Here is a 23,112-nt window from a genome sequence, read left to right as displayed (position 1 = left end):
CCTTCTTTTAAACTGAGGATTCAGAGGAAAGTACTCCAACTACCTTTAAAGAGCAGCAAAACCACTAGAAGTTTCACTGATATTTAACTCAGCTAGATATCATACCACAAAAAAGAAAACTATTTCAAGTAAAGCACTGTGATTCAGGAAAGAAAGCGATCACTGAAACGAGTCAGAAATACATGATCAGTATGTAACACTATAAAGTTGCGCACAATATGAAATACTTTCTCAAGCATTTCCCTTTAACCTAATTTTTCCAGACTTTGGATGTAAGATAACTCTCTTTTTAAACTCTAAGGTATTACTAACATTTTTAAAAAGATATAATACTGATTCTCACTGTGTAAAACGGACTCCTCCATGAGATTAGTGCAGATTCCTCTGTAGTCCTATTCAAAATTATCACTAAAGCAAGTTAGATACTTCCTATAATCATAAAATAGATTATATAGAAGACAGAGTTACAACATTTTCAGTCACAATCTCTGTTTATATTAGTAGGCTGTGAATTATTAAAACAAGCTTGGAGTTAATAAAGCAGCACCTTCACTGTCCTTTGAGTTACCAATCTGGAGTACCTTACAGACACAAAAGTCACTCCAACCATTACCATTACTCCAAGACAGCAATTCTTTGAACAATATTTGAGTAAACAGTAATACAAAACAAGAAATCCAACTCACTGCTGCACACACTCGGCTTTCCTGTTACTGTCTGTTCATTCCACAGGCAAGGAACATACCAAGCAAGGGAAAAAACACATCATATTTTCAGTCATTAGATATTCTTAATTATTTTTTAAATACATACAAGTATTTTTGTTCTTAGTAAGAGAGAATAAACTAGCTAACTAAGAGAGCATACATCCAGAACTGCGATGCTCACGTTAGAACACCCAATGCCACAATCAATCAGGTCTTGCAGACTCTCCCATCCATTAACAAATCTTATTAGGGAAAATAGCGTTCCCACAGAGAAATGAGGATCTGCCTGCAAAGATGCAACTGCAGGGCTAAGACCAGACCTGTCATCTGGTGAGCACTGGCTTTCATTATAGTGCAAGAATGTTATCTCCTCTGGATAAACAAAAATGTTTCCTCTGGCTGGAATGACAAATCCCTTTGAAAATGTTAGATTACCTCATTGTAGATTTAATTGCTGTTGCTAATCAGGAAGAAAAGAAAACATAGGAAACGAGAAATATCTTAGAACTATGTATGAGGCACATCTAATTAAAAAAGAGCATGAGATGGTACAGTATCATAAATTAAAGAACAGCCAGAATTCTGCTTTAAAAAGTCCTCCGTATGAAGGAAATTAGAAGTTAAAATTTAACACCAAAGGAAGTAATACTATGTTTTAATTTTTTTTTTCAATCGACAAAGACATTTTCCGAACATTTCTAATTCTGTCAAATTAAGCATTTCTTATTTTTGTTTTCATATTTACAGATAGAAAGTGACAAGCCACTAAGTAAGATTTATTGCTTTCTTTCCTGTACCCGACTGCCTTTCCCAGTAGGGTAAGGAATGAATATTTCAGTGCAAAAGCAGAAAACAAGAGCAGAAAAATTAATAGGGACAGGCTGCTTTGCTGCTCTTCAGAACACTGAATAGAAATCCTTCCAGCGTAACAAATGTTGATTTGGGTTCAAAGTGATCTGCTAACGAAATAACTCTCTCAGAAGAGCTTATTCCAATACCTTCTTCATTGAAAGACAATTCAGTATTTTTGCTATATTTACATGTGTTTTATTTTTACAATGAAAGATTACAAATGCTACAAAAATTGTGGTACTCCACCTGACATACCGGAACACTTGAAATAGTGGAAGTTGAATTCTGCCACTATTTGCAATACCAAGTGATACCACACCTAAGTGCCACATTACTTGAAACCATTTCCTATAATACATTTTCAGTATTTATAACAGCTGGCTAAGTTACCGAGAAGCTGCCATTAATTCAGCAGCAATTACTGCTTTTACAATTACCATCACCTTGACATTAGCAGGTGGCTTTGAATTTAATTTCATTCAGTCCTCACTCCTGGCTGAGCCAAGTCAGTTATGAATTTTCTGCACTAAAAGGTGAGGAGACAGTTAATAAAATTTCTGGAAACAAGCATTGTAATGAGTCATGTCAGTGTGATAACAAGTACCAACAAAAGAAGCCAAATGGACTTCACTGAGGACTTCCAAAGCTGTAGTTGTATTTTTGTACATCCAGATCCAGAAGCACTGGGAGTGTGTTTTGAGCATTTTCCCCAGGACACAGACTGTGTTCAAGACCAACTCACTTGCTCTGGGCCAGCCCTGCTCCTGCTGGACTTGAGCATGTGAGTTGCCACACCAACACATGTGCCCACCTCCAGCCCAGGACTGCACCCAACCTCAAGTCTTCCTACCAGGACACAGAAGAGGAGGACAGTGCATTAAAAACAAGTGGCTTCACTTGGGGCTACACCTATAGTGGTCCAAGACCAGCCAGAACAATTAATACAAAGGCACACACTGATACCAGTCAGCATCACATTCTTCACCACTCTGGGAAGGCTTTTCAGTTTGCAAGCACTTTGCCCATCCGCACAACTTCGCTCAAAGCTGATAAGCCTCCCCTCAGTCCCCAAGACCAGAGGGTCACTGATGGCTGAGACCTGGCTCTCAGGGTTGCACCAAGATGAAGCTCCAAAGATTGGCTGGATGTGGGGACTTTCCCTACAGAGGCAGTGTGGGGAGGGCTTCTGCACTACACATCTTAAGGCACCCCTCTTTCTTTACTGGCCAAGCTAAGCCCATTCTTAGGGGCGCCCCAGGCACAGTCAGACTCTCAGCAGCAAACAGATGACTCTGAGCTGGAAATTTAAATTGGCATCAATTCTGTAAAAGCACCATGAGAAGAAACACAACATGCTTTATCTCCTTCACAAAGGGGTTGTCACACCTTCAAAATGAGAATTTTAACTGGACAGAGCAGCATTTTATTTTATTAAGAATTTAAAAAAGACATTCCCTTCCTAGAGATTAGCAAGATACAACTGGTCTTGTTCCTAGCCCACTGGAATATCAGCAGAGGAAGCACAACTGAAGCTGTTACACAGCACAACACAGGGGTATCTTGGGGTTAGGAAATGTCAATAATCCCAGGAAAATTAAGAGATTTAAAAAATCTACTTAGTTTGGGAAATAATCTTCAATGTTCCCTTCATTAAAATTCTCAAAGTAGCTAGTTTTCATACAGTTCTCCCTCTCATGCATAAAAACAGTATCACAGCTGAATAAAGCAGGATGAATATCTCATTCAAAAATAATGACAATCAGCACCCATTCCCACAATCCTGCCCAGCATCTGCCATCATACAGTGCTGGGCTGGAACGTGTTAAAAGACAAATGGTTATCAGTGGAGACAGCATGGAAAATATAGATCCTGTGGTAAAAGAGGATCCCAATCTAAGGCTAAAACAACCACAGGGTAGTATTTATTATGAGATCTTCAGTCTGGGAATCCGAAGCTTATATGTGACACATCTGTGCCAGCAGCAGGCATCAGAGATTCAAGGAACTTGTGGTATCTGTGAGCAACAGTTCTACTTCACCTGCAAACTGCTAGAACAGTACATGTCTTGTTCATAACTCGAGGAAATAACAAAGATGGGTAAGCTTTTAGATTTGTACTGCCCTTTCCAGAATAGTCCAGTATGTTAGTCACCAGATCATAGAAGAAAATCTACTTTAAAAAGATGCTTATTATAAAAAGTATATTAGATCAATAAAATAAAATAAAATTTTAAAAATACCTTATTTTATTCAATTAGCCTTTTTTTATGGTTTCACTGATGGCAAGAAAATTAGTTTTCTTTTCTAGCTGACTATTGTATCAAAGAATTTATATAATACTATGAAGAGTATACCCTCTTTAGAAAAGAACTTAATCTAATGGAAGTAACTGGATTAGTGAGATATTTCCAAGTCTCATCCAAATGCACACAGCAATAAGCACAAACCCCCTTAAGTTATCAGCAGTAGCTAACGTGTGTAATTACTTCAGTTGTTTTTTAACTAAGGAATTTCTAAGTAGATCTACCACGTTTGAAAATCTTATTTTAGGAAGGCTGGTACAAACTATCAGAAAGAACACCAGGCATAAACCAAAGAAATATTAATGTACAGTAACTTATCCATATCTGACTTGCACTTTAAAACTCAAATAAAGGAATGAATTTATAAATAACTGCAGAATTAAAAAATCATAAAGGAAGAGTTTGTTCCTGTTATATTTAGTTACTTCCCTTTGTGTTATCATGTGCATTTAAGATTGCTTACACAGACAAACTCTGAGAACTATTTAACAGGAAGAACTTTTAGACCACAGGAGAAAAAGTAACTGCTAATTTATCTACTAATGTCAAGAAAGCATAAGTTTTTTTATAGCTTATGTATACTTGAACAATTACAATCTTAGCTACAACCCATTAGTAGCTGGAAAGCTCATGAACCAACCATTTAATAATATCTGTGCTGCGATAGTTCAAGAAAAGGTGGTGATGAATGTAGTAAACAAACTTGAATGATTTCCTGTAATAATAAAAGGAATTTGTTACTTATAAAAGCCTTTGAGAATTCCTCACCCCAAACTCAGGGCAGCCCTAATTTTTCAAGAGGTGCGATACACAGAGTGTACAAAGAGTAACAAGCTGGATTTGCTGCATAGGTATAGATTAGTTGTGTGCTGGCAATTGGCTCCTGAGGAAAAAAATACAGGTAACAAGCCTAACACCTACAAAAACTACGCTCAAACCTTAAGACTCTGAAATACCACACCACCCCAAATACATAAATTATGAAACATCTCAGTGTCAGCAAATGAGTGTCAAAGATTTGGGATGCCAGTTTTGCATCCTATCAGCAAGAGAAAGCCTGGAACTCTGGGTCTTCAGTCAAATAAAGCGTGTTTTTTCCAGCAAGGACAGATGATAAGTTAACAGGTATAATAAATGTCAGCAGCCCATAATGGAGGACTAAGTCCATACTTAAGAGCTACTGAAAGTTTTAAATATCTGTTTTTAACCAATATCCAGATAGTTGGAACAGGCTATTAACCCACTGTATATGTATTAACCCAATGATACGTCTTGCTTTGAACAACAGGGAGCACTGTAAGAGGCACCATAAAACTGTATGGTGTACTAAAGTATTAACAGACACTAGCACTAAAAAACTCCTTCCCAAGACCCCTCTGCCCCCAACAAAACAAACCCTTTCCAACATGTTGAAATTTGATATTCCTATGCTTGGATGCTGGTGAGAGACACTGTCAGCCCTAGAAGCAACTCATACACCAACACCAGGTAAGGATGTCAAGAGTACAAAATACATCATGTATTTAGTCCTCAGGTCTTCTCCAGTTCAGGAAGATGATACATGTATTTGAAAATGTGTGGAATGTAAGTAAATATGAATGAAATTACAAATATGGCATATACAATGGAAACTCATTATATTGCGAAGCGATACAGAAAACATCTGGATGTCATCTTAGAGGTTTGAGGTTTTTTCTTGATTAAGGAAACAGCTGCCTTAGCAAAATTACTCATACCCAGCAGTAATGAAGAGTATCTTTTAGCACAATTCTTCTGTTAAGCCACAAGCATCTGCTTCCTAATTTTCCTTTTATTTAATCTTGTGTACCCAGCCCAAGTGTTGTAACAACAAATTTAAATAGCTGCCTCATTTTAAATCTTGCAAGCTATCAGAACTAAACAAAGAATAGCACTTTGCATATGAAACTCTCCTTTCAAGCAGGTGACCATTGAGAAGTGATTTGCAACACCATCTGTGTGAAAGCAGGAGGTGGGGTGGAGGAGCCTAATAAACTTTGCATGGTGAATCAATAATTACATCCTTAATGTAGCATAAAGTGCTAACAGAAGATTCATTCCTAGCCTTGTAAATTCGGCTGTATATTTTAATTCCAATACCATTAAGTTACTTAGAGTGATGTCTTCACTCTAAACTACGCTCCTAGACCGTGGTGGCAGGCACAGAGAAAGCTAAAATCACTCTGTGTACATGAATGGAATTCTATTTGCTTTTTAATGGTAAGTCAACAGCAAACGAGGCGCTGTTTCAGCCAATGTTACATGACACTTGTAATGGCGTAAATGGCAAGAGTTCTGAAAGATGGCTATCAAATGTACAAGTGTAACCATGTGATCAGGATATCAAGGATGCCTACTTCAATTGTTCTTCCACTTGTATTTTTCTAACTTCATTTACTCACTTTAATATTTTACTCCAACCAGAACAATAGCTTAATGAAATGGCTCCCAGTAGTTTGAATCCAAAAGGTCCTTGGAAAAAAGTGCCCAAGACTGAAGATCTCCCATATTCTGTCATCTTCCTTCAACCGACCACTAGCAAATCTAATCAGCTCACCAAGCAAATAGAAAAATATAACTACCCTATCTTTTTGTTCTGCTTCTCCTCTATAGGGATTTAGGAAGACTGCCCTTCATAGTCTCAATCTGACATCACCCACAGGTATTTTAAGTTATTTTTTTGTTTCACTCAGAGGGAGTCCTCAAATAGTTAAAATTTGTATTGACAGTGTCCTCAGACCAGGTAGCACAGCTCAGGGTTAGTTCTTTCTGGAATTACTCACTGTACAGAAGTTGTCCTGGGTCTGCAGTTGTAGGGAAGTGGCCCTGAGGAAGAAAAGCTTTCCCTTTCCCTGTTCTTTACATGCAGAGTGCTCGAGATAGTCAAGGGGCGGTGTTTTCACGGAGCTTTCAGTGAAAGTTCATGGAATCAGAGGATGGTTGAGTCTGGAAGAGACCTATGTGGAGGGAGCCCTGGAAGTCATCTGGTCCAACTCTCCTGCTCAAGCAGGGCCGCCCAGAGCATGTACAGATAGTTTCTAAATATCTCTAAGGACAGAGATTGCACAATGTCTCCGGGCAATCACTGCAGTGCTCAGTCACCCTAATAGTAAAAACGTGTTTCCTGATGTTCAGAGGGAACCTCTTGTGTTTCAGTTTCTGCTGAAAAGTCTTATATAAATGTTATACATGTATTGTGGCACAGCATTAAGACACTCAGGGCACATCAGGGCAGTGGTACAGTCCTAAGTGGTTTGTCCAAGTTATAACTTCAGTAGACACTGAAACAAGATATTTATTAAGAGTCCTGTTTGATAAGGTAGTAGTGGCTTGATTTAGAATGAAGCAAGCAGTAGACTCATAATAATAACGACAATAAAAAAAAACAAATAACCAATGAACTGCATGCAATAGATGTTATGAAAGGACTAGCACAAGGAATAAAATATGATGAGAATCCAGACTGACAAATTTGAATACTTAAGTTTTGAAAACAAACCATGATGTTAGGCACAGAATTACTAAGTTCCAAGCTTTACACAGTCTTCATTAAACACAAAAAGCTTAAGAAGTTAATTTGTATTACTTAAAAATAATGGGATTGAGTGCCATTTGAGTAAATTCAGCTTGGATTTGAAACCATGTAAACAGCTCAGCTTGACTCCATGATAGGTGAGTTTGGTAACACTATCCTTGATGCATTTTTAAGTTGTTATTTTTCTAGGGGGAGGAACAGGTTAAAATTTTGCAAATTTAGCATGCAGGCTCCTTTCTCCACAACACTTCTGACACGCAATCTAGCTGACTTTTTATATAACTAACGTAACAAGAAAAAAACTTCTATATAGCAGGACACAAAGATGATGGTTTCTTAGCTCAGAGCTTGTTTTCTTATTATTGGGATTTCTCTGACAGACAGTAGTCAGTGAATTGTCTGATGAATACTGGACACATCCAAAATGATACTAAATAAAGCGTGTATTTTCCTTAAATTTAATATAAAAAATGTGAACTCTTGCAGTTCTTTTTATGTAAGCCAAACAGGAGGCTTCAAGAGCAAAGAACTATGATTTAAGAAGCTGCTTTTATGTTGTAAGTTAAATCATCGGGCAGACTAATTCAATTTCTTTCTGTTTACTCTAAGACTACTTCTCTTACTGGACAAGCCATAAAACAAAAGTTTTATTAAAATATAAGGAGGCAAGCAGACATTTCCAATTCTTAAGAATCAGAAACAAGTCCTTTGACTGAGCAGCAGAGCTGCCAGCATGTCACATTTACGAGCAATTCAACTGCTTCTCTGAATTCCCTGCAGTTAAAACTTTTTTATAGCTAAACCTCAAAATCCTTCTTGTAATTAAAGAGCAATAAGTTCTTCTCTCTAAAGATTAACATTATTTTTGAATACAGTACATATTTGGAGCTAATAATGGTTAGAAGTATTCATAAAGATGTCAAGCATGCATATTAGCACATATAGATATTATTACATTGCCTTCCATGCCCCCACTTGAAGAAAGGGGAAAGATAAAGGCATGACAGTCATGTAAGCTCTCTCAATTTTTAACAAAACTCATGACATGGCTCTAGTGTTTTATATTACTCTTTGACTGAACCCTTTACATTCCTAGAGAACCTACCTTGTAGGTTGCACTAAATTATTTTCATATTTGATGGTATGTAAAGTAAAACATTAGATTACCTTAACTGTAATTTCAAGTTGGAATTAGATACAAAAAAAGTCTTCAAAGTATGATTTAGAAAAAGGGCATCTTAGAATTAATGAGTAGAGCTGGTGCTATTACCAACTGTCATAGTCCCTCAAGAAAAAAAATGTTTGAGCAAGTACTTCTTGTTATCTCAGTAAGTCTTTACTTTTGACCTTGTGTCAGTTAATAACCATATTAACTTAACACAGAACCTTCAAGCAAATCAGAAAGGCTGATGGCATTTAACATCCGAGTAATTCTGCTCAGACATGCTGAGAACCACTGCTGTAGTTTCCTGCAGCAGTGTGGCAATGTTGGCCCAGAGCATCTCAGCAGTTATAGATCTTGCCTGAAATCAGGAAGATTATTTGTTCTTCCCTCTCAAATATAACTGGAAATAAAAGCAGTTCTGGAAAGAAAAGACTGAGCACAGACCGAATGATGTTTGTAAGAGATACCCTACAAGCAGCAAATGCTGATGAGAAGGTTTGAGTTATTCACTGGTTTTGCATGATAAAAGGAAAAAGATTGAAATTGTCTGTATACTATGAATAGTGTTTTTTAAGAACAAGTTGGGGAAAATAGCATCCTTTAAGAAACAGCATTGTAAACTGCTGACTTTGTTCTGCAGCTGTTGGTTTGAAGAAAACAGAAAAGAGTTTTCAAAGAAAAATGGAAGGGAATTAAGTTTGTAGCATATCCTTTTCACATGATGATCTTTAGGATCTATTGGACTGTAAAATTATCTAGTCATGCTTGCAAAACTTAAGGACAATTTGCCCCCCAAGGGACAACACAACTTTAAAGCATTAACAGGACTGAACCAGCTTTCAAACCAACTAGTATGGTTGTTTTGCCTACCATGCAAAACCAGATGAATGCCTGAAGACTGAGGAAAAGAAACAAACCAAACACATCTAGGTCTTCAGATTAACTAGTTACACAGCCTTTCTGATAGTTCAATGCATAAGAAACAATGGAACTGGCCCTGCCAGAAAGAGGACAGCTTTCTGTTAATTGAAGGTTGACTCTACACCAGTAGAGTCATTGGTGCTGAAATGATCTTCCTTGATTGCTTTAGAATGTTGTAAGACTATATAAGGTTGAGTTTTTGGATGTTAAAATAAGCTTTTGAGACTTCATGCAGCCAAATGACAAGAGTTTCCTTATACTGTACTGCCTTAATTAGCCACTATTTGAAGAAGTTCATCAGGGTCAGGTGGGTTAATGTAAGCAATTAAAGACATTGAGTAAAGAATATCAGAGCAGAACACATGAAAAAAAAAAAGTTTTTCAGAATGTTTTGTCACCTCCTGACCTTCCTTACATCTTATGCTTTACTATGAAATTAAACAGTAAGATAGTAGACCAGCTAACACCTTCAGGAACACAAAAGCTTGTATATGTTTTCACAAAAGACTTGCACTGTAAATTAAGAGCTAAGAAACTGAAATTGCTGTTAAAGTACATCCTAAATTATTTTTCCCTGAGAAAACCAAGTAAGATTTGTATGAGACACTGGCACTACATACCACTCCTCTTTTTCAGCTTTCAAATCTTCATGTTCATCCTCTTCTCAGTCTTTGGTTTAAGAAGAGTTTGCAGTTAGCACAATTCTGTGCACTTAACCCTGGGCAAAATAAGCCCTTATATTTACTGATTTGAGGGAAAAAAAGGATTTGTCTTTCAAATACCTCATGACAACTCTGTTTAGGGACAATCACCTGCCAAATCCACAAATTCCCCTTAATATCCGTCATGATGAAAGTGGCACAGGATTTTTCATATGAACATATTTTCCAAATTCCTTCTCAATCATTTGTAGATAGGGTGCAAATACAATCTGGCAGAGGCAAGCTTTTGGCACCAGAGAGACAGGAACCGCACTCATTTATCAACCACAACATTTATCAACATTATTCAAGTGTTGCATTTTTGCAAACAAATTGCAAACAAATAGCATGTGGATTCCTGCAGTTCCTGAAAGACATGGGAGAAAGCTCCCTCCTCATCTTACAAATCTTTCATATTTCTGTTGTCTGAAAATAACAAATCTGCCAAAACCCTCCACCAGACAGGCCAATTAGCACTCACCATAAATTGACCTCAAGAGTTCATGCCAACATAAAGCCAGTGAACCTTGTTTGTATCTGTTTCACATTTGATCTGCTGAGTAAGATGTGTTCCTAAGTATAAAGGAGACTAAAAGAGTACCTGTTTCTTCTGCAGCAAAGATACTATTATCTCCATCTATTGCTGGAGACATGAAGGACAAGCAAGAACAGCAATGCTTCTGATTTCAGGCATTCAATTTTCTCAATGATTTTCAGTTAGCCTGATGCAGCAGAACTGGTACGTGGCACAAAGTAGTGTTTTGTAATGAATTTCTAATCTGATCCATCAAAGAGAAAATTGGATAAGAAACTTTCCCAACTTCATCATAAATTTCTGTTCACTTGATTTGTATCTAAAATACTAAGAATTAATTAATGCTTACATAATTTTTAATAGAAGTAATTTAAATTTTTCCAAAAAGATACAAAAGTAGAAAGATTCTTTGCTAGCCAGCTTTGGGAATCTGATGTAATGCCTTCAGATGCCTTCTACCAACAGAATCAAAAACATGGTAATCTACTGGATGGTTTATGCTTTTATCTTCTCAAAGCTAATAAGAGTTATCACCTACTTAGCCCCCAACTTAATGAAAAATAACTTCAGATTCAATCTATGGAGACAGAGCACAAAATGGACTCTTACACAAACTAGCTATGCATTGTGACATATTTAGATGAAGAAATGAAGAATTACTCCACACTCAGAGTAAAATAATATTTTCACATGTTCTTTTTTTGTGAAAAATCAGTACGATGATTCAATAACATCTTTTACTTATCACCTAACTTAACTTTTATACTACATAACCAGAGAGAATATACTTTCCCAAATATTTTACATAGCCTGGAGTTTAAGCAGAATAAATGAATGTTGATCTATTCCCACTGTCAGCACCGACTGTAATATTTGTATGTTGTTTTCATTTGCAGAAAGAAGTAAAATTCTCAGCTGTGATATTATGCATAAGGATTATTCTTTAGATATGGATAGTATATTTGCATCAATGTAAACACTGCTTGCAAATGGCTCCACAGAACCCTGTATCTAAGCATATGTTGTACACTTTCTATTAAGTCTGCAGAACAACTCCACCAACTCTTCAGGCACTATGTTTCTACCCTGTTTTTACTCCTTGTAATTGCAACTGCATGTGCTGGTACAAAGTGACAGAAGTGAATACTGAGATAAAAGAGAGAAATGTCTTGGAAACAACTTCTCTGCATGGTGACTCTGGTCAGACTGTTAATAGCGTATCACTTCTTCTGTACAATATATTAACCCACATGCAAAGAATTCTTCTTTTGGGTCTATCTGGGCTGCTGCTGCTCAAAAGGAAAGCATATACACTGCTATTTCTGATAGACAATCTCTCTCCAACTGTTACGTAGAACCATAATGAAGTGAAACTGCAGGAGCTTGTTGAGAGCCAAATCCTCAGAAGAAACAAACAGCTCCTTCTCAGTTGCTTGAATTCTACTCAATAAAGTAGCCCATGAGGTTGTGTCAAATAGACCAGCCGATACTATCGCAATCAGATTATACTTAGCTCTCATTATCATCCATTCTCCTTTCTAGCAATTTACCATCAGACTACAGTAGTCTGGAGGTGAGCAGGGATTTCAGTTAAAATTAATGTAATGAGCAACTAACTTTTTGGTTACTTCTAAAGTCAACATGTCAAGTTGTTTTCCATGGGACAAAATAGACTTTTTTGTTGTTTTGAGAAAACTCCCCAAACAAACTCCTTTCAGTTATGCACAGAGGAAACCACTAAAAGAGATGAACTTGGTTATGTACCAGTTAGAGTTCTGAACTCATGTTTCTCAGACCAAAATAAGGGCTCTGACTCCTGGTTTCATAGTAGGTTTAGTTATGGCAGCTGCAGCAAGCTATTACCATAGCTTCTCAGTCCCCTGCCGTGGATATTCACACTGATGACAGAGAATCGAGAAAAAAACATACCCACTGCTGGACTCCAGCAGACAGCACTTCATAGAATTGATGCAAATTGCCACTATTCTCACTTTACATTAGTAGAGTAGCTTGAGGGCCTTTATTCTGAGACACAAAAAGTGTTGGCGATGACAGCTAATTGTGTGCCTGATGGTGGTGCCTGATCGTGGTACAGGTGGCAGAGTCTCCACAAGGCTTCAGGAACTCAGACCTGAGAAAATTCCTTGTCATGGTATGTATATGAGGCACCAGTAACTCCAAAGCAGAGAGGGAAGAGAAGGAAAACCAAAAAGCAACATTTTAATTAAGTGCAAGACTGGAAATCCACATCTCTGTTACCCATATCTTCGAATTTTTCTCAGAATTATGTGCGGGGCCAGCTTGAGCAACAGAGTTGCACAGAGCTGAACAAGCAGCACTGGGAGAAAGGGGATAGAAGTATTAGGAAAGAGAAAGCTTTTGGAGTAAAGGGAACATATTTAAGAGAGATGGGTTTCATCAACAGCGACAGTATAATTACACCACAGGAACTTAAGAGACAGAAATAGAAGACTGAAGGGCAATCTGCTTGCAACAGCAAAGAACAGTCTACATAAAAGAAAATTTTAGGAGTCAAGGTTATATCCAGAATGTGAAACCAGAGGGAATCTGTAGTACATTTTGATGCAGCTAGCAGAGAAAGTGAACAGCCTTAGATTTATTAAAGGTGGTGAAGAGACTGAAATACTAATGGAGATTACAGACTGTGATAGTGGGAAACAGAGGAGATTTTAAATCCTTCTCTGTCCCTGAGTAGGCAGTTAAGTGTTACATTAGAGCTGATATAAACCTTGCTTTTATACACTGTAATGACAGCTTCTTGAAGAAACTCAGAGTCTACAAGAGAAAAAGTAGCTCTTAACTTAGTTTGACATATTACTGTCTAACAGGGGCCACATGCTCCAATTCAACATGCTGTTATAAGCAAAAGGTTCACTTGGCTAATGTTTAAGTTTGAAAAGAGAATCAAGATGACCAGCTGCAATGAACTTAGAAACAGGCAAATGCATAGAATGCTTGGAGATGACTTGGAGAATAAAATATGAGGTTCAGAGTCCAAAATTCTCAAATCAAAAGGCTCAGATGACTTTTACCTTCTTTTAGTATGACTGTAAAGAAGCTAATTAAAAGTATACTGAGTCCAGTTAAGAAGTACAGAAACTGATAATGCTTGACAAGTTAAATGAAAACTCTCAAGTCAGGCTAAAAGTAATTTTTCAAGAACAAATGTTTAAAGTTAAAAAAAAAAAAGAGAAACAGAAGGCTTACTAGAGAGCCAGAAGAAACAATGAGAGATCTGTGTAAATGAGCACAGTGCATGAAACAAATCCATTGAAGGAAAGACAAATGCAGAGCTTAGCCAGGTTCCCATGCAAGAAGGTTCTCAAAAGAACAAGCCTAAAGCACTGTTGCAATATTGAGGCTGAACTAGTCACCTCTTGAGGTCACTTCCAAGTTGAATGGCTCCAGGATTCAATCATAAATCTATAAAAGTGAAACAAATCTTAAAGATCATTTTAGAGCTTTAAAGGAACGAAACATGACACCACTGAATTACTGATGTATTGCTTAAAAGGGGCAGCAGATGGATGGTAGGTGGGAAACAGGACTCAAATCTGAAAACAGAGCTGCAGAAAGCTACAAGCAATTGCAGTCTTCTAGTTTGTACCACAAGGGGAACTCAACTGCCAGTCTAGGAAAACGATTAAAGAGGAGTTAAATGGCATTCACACTGAAGTGATCAAGCTGATACAGTATGCCTGCAGTTTCAAACAGCATTAGAAATCAAGCTTCCAAGGCATAAAAGGAAAAGGCCTCTTGTTAATTAGTGTCAAATTAAGTGAGAGGAAGCAGGAGATAAAACATGTGGTCAATTCTCACACTGGTAAGCTAAGATCCCTGAGGCAAGTACACTGGGAACTTACATCATGATTTGCACTAATAGGCCAATACCTTTGTATAGGTGACAAAATTAATTTTCCTACCATTCAAGACTGCTAAATGATGGAATATATTTTTTTTTTTTCCATTTATGGAACTTAAATATTCTCTCTGAAGAGACACCTCTACAAGAGAGGGAGAGATGGATAAAATAGCTACAGCTAAATTCTGGAGAATGTCTTAGCACTATATGAACTCAGAAGTCTTCTGTGGTCAGCTTGGCAGAGGCAGCTCTAGATCAATAGCATCTGCATCATTATTTCATGCCTGCTCCTCATTAGTAAGACAGCACTACAATCACTGAGGGATGGTGGTTTTAAGTGAGCAATGACTAGGTCTGAAGTCAGACAGGAAGCCAAGATCATCAAATGAGGTTGAATAGTGGCACTGTAAGTCTGATTCTAAATGCAGATATAAACTAATTAGGTGATATGTCATCACTTTCCACTTTTTTTTAACCTCTAATTAACAGCTGGTAAAGAGCAATAGATGAAACTCAAAGTCCAACATTTATCTTCAAGAAGAGCAGTTTTGTTTTTTGGTTGGTTGGTTTTTTTTGGTCTGGGGTTTTTTTGGTTTGTTGGTAGTGGTGCTTTTTTGGTTTGGTTTGGTTTTTTAATTATTATTCCTTCACCTTAATCAGGATAAATTCACGTCCCTTCAAAAAGGTTGTACTGCCAGAGTAAAAAAAACCCCAAATCTGTCACATTTCTGCTTCATGCCAGGGAGAGGGATGGCAATATGAGCATATTATGAAGGAAGAACAGCTGCTGAATGCAAAATATTCTGACCCTGGGACAAAAAAAAAAAAAAAAAAAAGTTACTTATCCCATTCAAAAACCAGAAAAGCTTCAAAGGAATCTGTGAACTTACCAGCTGGATCTAAAACTCATGTGTTCCTTATTCACTTCAGAGCATTTTGGATTTACATTTTTGCTATTCAGACAAACAGCAAATTAGAAGCTCCTTCTATTTCTGCCTGTGCAACGTATTCTCTGTGGACTGTGGAACCAACATTCAAGTAAAACAGCTTCCTTATTACACAGCTTTAGCAGTGCCTTTAAGAACCATCTGTGAGTAAATCAGAAGAGCTAGAGAATACACAAGCCTGATCGGACTAAGAGCAGTGCCATACATTTACCATGACTTTCAGCACCAGTATCACAGTTATTCCCAACAGTGAAAATTACAGTGCTCACAAGTAATGTTTGTCATCTCCATGAATTCCAAGAAAGACTTCAGTTGCTGTTAGATGACACAATGTTTTCGTCCTGCAAAAGTTAACAAATTACCTCCTTCTATGACTACATATGGAAGTATGTGAATATCTGGGTCTGCAGAACAGGGGATCTCGTTGCACGCAATACTCCTGACACTTGGTATACCAGAATTTTACATCAGACCAGCAAAGTACAGCAAAGCAGCTGTAAAACAAATTTCTCCCTTATTTTCCAGTAGCGAAACAAAAGTTTCTTAAAATTGCTTACTTAGTAACGAATTCAGGTTTAATTTAAACAAAATGATCAAGAAAGTTTGCCAAAAAAAAAAAAAAATCCTGTCCCATTCTGATGGGTTACATTTACCATATTACAGGCTCCTACCGATATTGTTTCATACAAACAAAAAAAAAGTCAATACTAGCAGTGCTTTAAAAGAGCTAGTTTTATTTTTAATAATCCCTTACAGTCACTGACTCACGAAAAAATACCAGGGAAGCATTCACATGCAATATTACTATGAGGGAGTTAAAAAAACTGAAACAAACCAAAAAACAACAACAACAAAAAAAGAGCAGCACCTAAACGGTTGCATTAAATCAAGTTTTTTGCTATTTGTAGCTGGTTTATAAATGAAGTTTGATATTTGAGTGGAAATCTTTCTAGCTTGGATTTAGGTAGTACTCACATTTTTTTAAAAATTAAAGCATATGACACTTCCAGCACTTTTAGGTATTTCACATTAATTTGAGTAAGGCAGAAACTGTAAGAAGGTTTAATAGAATGCACCACATAGCTCCATTTGCAAGCGAGCAGTACACAAAGTTATCAAGAGGCAAAGTATTCAATCTGTTCATTTTTAGAATGATTCACATTGGTGCCTTTATCTAAATGAACTATTATGTGAGCAAGATGTCTTAGGAACTACTCAGTATGATAGGATATTCTTTAATCATGATTTGTTAGACTTACAAATGATTCTGGAACATACAATGTGTTGCAGCTTTGGATCATTACCCATGGAAATGTAATTCAGAAGTACAAACAATAATTATTTCCATCACTCCTTTTACTGAAACATAGCTTCCTTTAATTAGGATATTGATAAGTGAACACAAAAAATGTAAGATTTTTTAATAGTTAATCTGATAAATAATTAATTGAGCTTTTAACTGAGAAAGCTTAATCCTCCAAACAGTGTGCATACAGATTATGCCACCTCCTTAGGAACACCCACTAATGTAACGGACTAACAGATTATTAAATATATATTTTCTACGGTAGCAGCCAGTCTCTGGGGCCCTCAGGCCTTGCCACACCTCTCAACAGCACTAGTGAAGACCCACATAGCATGGAAAACCTCACCCTGTTACATCCCATTCTTTCCATAGGCAGTGGCTGGCTATTGCTTCAGTGTCTTGGATTTAGGAGACAAATCGTGAAGTTTCCCCAAATCTGATAAAGGCAGCATGTGCTGAGTTGCACTCTCTAAGCCACCAGGACAAGTGTTTAGGAACATCATTCTGGCTCAAACAGCAGATGCCTAGCAAAGAGTATGAGAACCAGGGACAAGCATGGACAGTTCCTTTCCTGGCCTGCAAGAGCCCTTAATCATGCACCTCTGTTTTGTGTTTAAGAGCCCATTTTACTTTCATTAATGAGTCTGTCATTTTTAGAATTGGCATTAGCATCCATTATGGACAATATTCCACTGCAAAGAGTTCCACTTAATTATTCACCCTGTGAAACACTTTCTTTTGCTTCAGATGTCTCCTCATTTCATTTGTACAAGAGTTTTACTGGAACGTGGGTGTTGCTATCAATCTAGTCCAAGAGGTGGTGGTAAAGCTGCCTCTAAGGATGAAGGAATGGTCAAGAAGCAATGACTAGGTGTTATTTAGGAGAAGCTGTAAGTACTGATTGAAAGCAAGACTGCACATTAACAGACACAAGATATAAACCATCAACACATATGCAAAATCACCAGCACCAATGACAAATGGTTCAGGCATTTCTGGGCAGACAATTGTTGCTTGATGTAAAGGCTCACACTCATTCATCTACCAGCTTGTCATCTGCCAAGAAATATCCTGTGCTTCTGTCAGAACTGGTTAATTAAAGTGTAGCAATAGGTTATACTGGAAAAGTTCACTCCTCTTTGCCAAGTAGATCTGCAGTGAAAGATACAACTACGTAATCGCAGAGCTTTCAACTGGAGACATGCTTAGATATGATTATTTCTGGTGCTGAGTTACTAGAGGAGGATGAGTGATTTTCTTCAAGAGTCAGAGACTGAAACATAAGTAAAACAATAGTTAGGAAGAATCAAGAAGCCAGATCCCAAATGTCTCTCTGTTTTTTTTTATTACTGTCAAGTGTCTAAGTGCAGGGTTTTTTCCCCCCAAATTACAAAGCAGTTAAAATACTAAGAACTGTTTATTTTCAGACAATTATGTCCTTTTAATACCAGCTACACTCAGGACAGAACCATTGAAAACAAACAGGTAAGTCCTTCTTTAAACATAAAAATATCAGAGGAACATTGTTTCCTTTTAACTGCTTTATCAGGTACATGACACCAATTGTATCTGCTGAGGCAGATTTAACGTAATGAGAAATTTTTACAAAACTCAACATGTACACCACAGAAATTAAGTTAATTTAAAGTGACAGGTTCAAAACAGAGCTCTATCAAGTATTTGGGAAATTTATGTATGAAAAAATTATCTTTTTTAGGGTTTTACGGAGTTCCCACCAGTAATTCCTTTGGATTTAAAGAAATCCAATGATAAATTCAACTTACAGTTAGAGTATTAGCTTGTGTAATCCTACAATAAAATACTACTATAATACAGAGACAGAAATACAAATTTAAACTAGTAAGATTAAAGTCTTTTCAAGTGACAAGCTGTAGTGGGTTTCTGTGGCTGGGTTTCCATAGCAGTGGGGGAGGGGCTACAGCGGTGGCTTCTGTTAGGAGCTGCTAGAAGCTTCCCCTGCCTGTTGAAGGTAATGCCAGCCAGCTCCAGGATGAACTTCCTGCTGCTGGCCAAAGCCAAGCCTATCAGGAGTAACAGTAATGCCTCTGTGACAATGTATTTAAGAAAAGAAGGTTATTGGAGAAAGAATTACAGCCAGGGAAGAGCAGAGAACATGGCAACATCAATGCAGACACCAAGGTCAGTGCAGAAGGAGGGCAGGAGGTGCTCCAGGCACCGGAGCTGAGGCCCTGCAGCCCGTGGTGCAGCCCATGGTGGGGCAGCTGTGCCCCTGCAGCCCATGGAGGACCATCGGGGTGCAGAGACCCCCCTGCAGCCCATGGAGGAGCCCATGCTGGAGCAGATGGATACCTGAAGGAGGCTGTGACCCCGTGGGAGGCCCAGGATGCAGCAGGGTCCTGCCAGAGACCTGCAGCCCATGGAGAGGGAAGCCCACACTGGAGTAGGTTTTTCCCAGGTAGGACTTGTGGCTCCTGTGGGGGACCCACATCGGTACAGCTCATTGGTGAAGGACTGCACCCCATGGAGGAGTGACCCATGGGATAGCAGTTTGGGAAGAACTGCTTCCCAAGCGATGGACTCATGCTGGAGAGGTCTATCAAGGACTGTCTCCTGTGGGAGGGACCCCATGGGAGCAGGGGAAGGACTCCTCTCCCTGAGCAGTGGCAGAAAACAACAACTGACCACAACCCCCATTCCCCATCCCCTTGCACCGCTGGGGGAGAGGAGGGAAAACATGGAAGGAGGGGTGGGGGGAAGGTATTTTAAGACTGTTTTATTTCTCACTCTTTGGCTTTTATCCTGTTAGTAATAAATTTAAGTACTATCTCCACTTTGAGTCTGTTTTTGTTTGTGAAGGTAATGAGTAACTGACCTCTCCCAGCTGTTATCTCAACTCATGAATCCTTAGCTGCTTTGTTTCTTTTCCTCTCTCCTTTGTCCAGTTGCAGAGGGGGAGTGAGAGTGGCTGTAGTGGATACCTGGCATCTGGCCAGGGTCAACCCACTACACAAACTAAAAATTTAAAACATCACAGTACCTGTGACTTAAAATGGTACCTGTGACCCGTGAGCCTTTTGGCTTTCTCCAAAAATATTACAGAATTGCATTTAGTCAAAGCTCTTAGCTGAGATTGCATCTTCATTCTCTCCAGAACCCATGAACGGCAACAGAGATCAATGAGTCATTAACGCTTTAAAGACATTCACATGTATAGGCTTACCAGTTTTCATGTCTTTGACATTTTCATGTCTTTTCCACCTGAGTTGAAGCTTCATCTTCAGGAAGGCCAACAGAAGTAGGAATTCAAGGATATGCTTGAAACCCATTTGGAAGCAGGAAGCTGATGCAACAAATCTACCACTATCATAGCATAGGAACTCCACAGTTACACACTATAAAAGCCCAATAAAAATGTACTGGGTATGGTTTCAACACAGGAAAAGAACTTGAGTATCATTTAACACTCAGATGAAATAATAGCTTTAGGACTTATAGAAAGCAACAGCAATAGAAGAAAACCCACTGGACTGGTTTTCTAAGCTTTAAACAAATTTAATTTGGATACTTAAAATTCTTAAACTAAAAGTTTACAACTTATCCAGCTGATGATATGTCAGATAACCCATGTGAAATATCTTACCTCTTCTCCTGAAAGGTAGTAAGCTGAAAGCAGTCCACCGACAAAACGAATGTTCACTTCAAATACAGAAATTTCAGCATTCTGTTGAAATAAACAAACATTTATTTCTATACAGGTTTGTTTGTTTGGGTTTGCTTTTTTTTCCTTTTTTTTTTTCCTCTAAATATATATACATGCAGATATTAAGCCACAACAGCTGTGCATAGCAAAACACAGAAGATAAAGGGAAAGCTAGATACTAGAAAAAGCTTCTTCAACCAGAGGCTGGTTGGGCACTGGAACAGGCTCCCCAGGGGAGTGGTCACAGCACCAAACCTGACTGAGTTCAAGAAGCATTTGGATGATACTCTCGGGCACATGGTGTGACTCTTGGAGATGGTCCTGTGCAGGGTTAAGGGTTGGACTTAATGATCCTTGTAGGTCCCTTCCAAGTCAGCATATTCTGTGATTCTGTGAAGCATTTTAAAGCATTTCTTTCTCTTCCTCACGTTAACAAAATAGCCTCTCCATTTTCCTCATCCTGTGTAACTTTTTCATCTCTTCCATTTGGACAAAAGGCTTTTTCTAAATCTACATATCTAAATACTTCCTTGCAGATGATTCATCACTTGCCCAAAAAGTGCTCTCAGATCACGTGTCCTACACTACCTCACCTCACACCATCTCTTCTCAGACACTGTATGAGAAGCTCTTGATCAGAATGTCATATCAAGGGTTTTCCTACTTCATTCTAAATGCAGGTTATTGTAAAAAAGAAGGTAACATTAGAATGAGTTAATTACATGATCATGATAAAAATGTAATCATTATGTATATTCACAAGGAAGCAGATGATCTTTCACTATTACAGTGATGGCCCTTCCCAAGCTGGCCTGGTCTTTACCAATGATAGAGACTAGGTCTGTGGTATAGCAGTATAGCCATTATCCATCTCAAAGCCAATTCTTCCTTGTCTTTTAATATTCAAACACAAATAAAGAATCTGAGTCTCATGATCACATGCTCTTGTTCTTCACCAAGTCAATTCCAATTTTACCCTAACACAAGACATTCAATCCACTAGATGGATTCAGCTGAAAAGGTGATCTAGTGAAGTTTCTTAATTTTTGCTTTTTTCTCTAATATGACTTTTTATATTTCTGTATTTATGTAGAAAAATGGCACACAGCAGTCAATGTTCTAAAATTTTTGGCATGTAAATAAGGTGTTTGACTTTCATTTGTTCTGAGTTGCTGTTGCTTCCATTGAGTTACTTTTCCATTTTCTATTTGCTGACATACACTATAGCTATTTTTAATATAAATCAATGCATGGTAGAGCTGCACAATTTTCCTCTGAAGGGCTTATAGGTTTTTTTCATTCAGATAGATTTTGTGCTCTTCCACTTTAAACATATAGATGTCAGTCTAAGTAGGAGGGAAGAAGTTGCTCCCTGTTTTCTATGGATTTTGTAGTAAACTGCCTTTGCAGAAAAAAAAGGGAAAAAAAGGAAAAAAATCCCAGCACTAGGCTACTTACTAGAAATATTATTTCATGCTTTTCAGTTTGCAAGGTGCTCTGATTAAGAAAAGGTATCTAGACACATTGCAAAGTTGTTCAGTGTTTTATAAGTTGTAAAGGTTCAGACTTCAAAACACACTCACAGATTGTGTTTTTAGATTTGTAGTATTGTAGAATTGCTACAATACTAGCCAGTTTATACTCAGTCACCTTTTCTCCTCTAAAATCTGTTCTGCACCTCTTATTCTAAAATCTGAGGATATAATTTCATCCACAGAATTACTCTGATTAATATATAATTCATACAGTATATATATATATGTGTGTGTCTGTACAGTTTTTTAATACACATGAGGCACAATTCAAAAGGGCAGACAAAGTAAACCCATCCCACACATCTACCTATTGAAAACTCAGACTGGCATAATGTGTTAAAATTGCAAACTGAAAAAGTTATTTTGCTGTCTTGCAGTGTTAAGAACATAACATTTTTTGAAGTTAATTTTGAGTGTACTGAAACTCTGTAGTTTCTCCTCTGTCACTGCTCTTCCAAAACAGGTCTACTCTTATTCTTTCTGGAAAAAAGTACAAAGGAAAAAAGAAGCTTAATTTCTGTTTCCAACATTTCTGGTTTTCTTTCAGAATCTGGTATTTCTGCTTCCAAGTGTTCAGTCATTGTCTCACTGAATTCAGCAAGAAGACAAATGAAATAACTGGAAACAGGTATTTGCTTCAACTTTAACATTTCTGTGCATGCCTTTTTATTATACCATAACATATGCTAAACATGGGAAGACGGATATAAAAACATTTAAATCCTCTAGAAATCTGAACTAGCTAGACAATGCACCTGTTCACCTCCTAAGCACGCTACCTGTGTAAGAACTCTACATTATATATAAATTAAACACAAAAGGCTGCCTTAACTAAATCCAACACCTGAGACAGCTAGTAAAGAACTGGTCTGACTTAAGAAAGGCTGATCTGACCTGATCTGATTGAAGAAAGGGTGATTAAATGAGTGACAGGGGCCATTTCTCTTCCCTGGAGTTTGAGCTAGCTGAAGTATATTTTATATGAGAACCTTCTTCAGAACTTCAGGTTCTTTACATTTCAG

At 37.7% G+C, this 23,112-nt stretch overlaps 1 protein-coding gene across 1 annotated transcript in view; it reads right to left on the bottom strand.

Annotated features, from left to right (window-relative positions):
- Window positions 1–23,112, bottom strand: part of MAN1A1 (mannosidase alpha class 1A member 1) — a 148,492-nt gene that overhangs the window by 69,360 nt on the left and 56,020 nt on the right. The window contains exon 4 of the mRNA XM_050316080.1: window positions 20,496–20,576. Coding sequence (XP_050172037.1) covers window positions 20,496–20,576 — 81 coding nt within the window. The remainder of the gene's footprint in view (window positions 1–20,495; window positions 20,577–23,112) is intronic.

Source organism: Myiozetetes cayanensis, unplaced genomic scaffold (assembly GCF_022539395.1).
Source record: "Myiozetetes cayanensis isolate MyiCay16 unplaced genomic scaffold, myiCay2020 scf2-11, whole genome shotgun sequence".
In the NCBI taxonomy this organism is placed as follows: Eukaryota; Metazoa; Chordata; class Aves; order Passeriformes; family Tyrannidae; genus Myiozetetes; species Myiozetetes cayanensis.
This window is presented reverse-complemented; position numbering and strand designations above follow the sequence as displayed.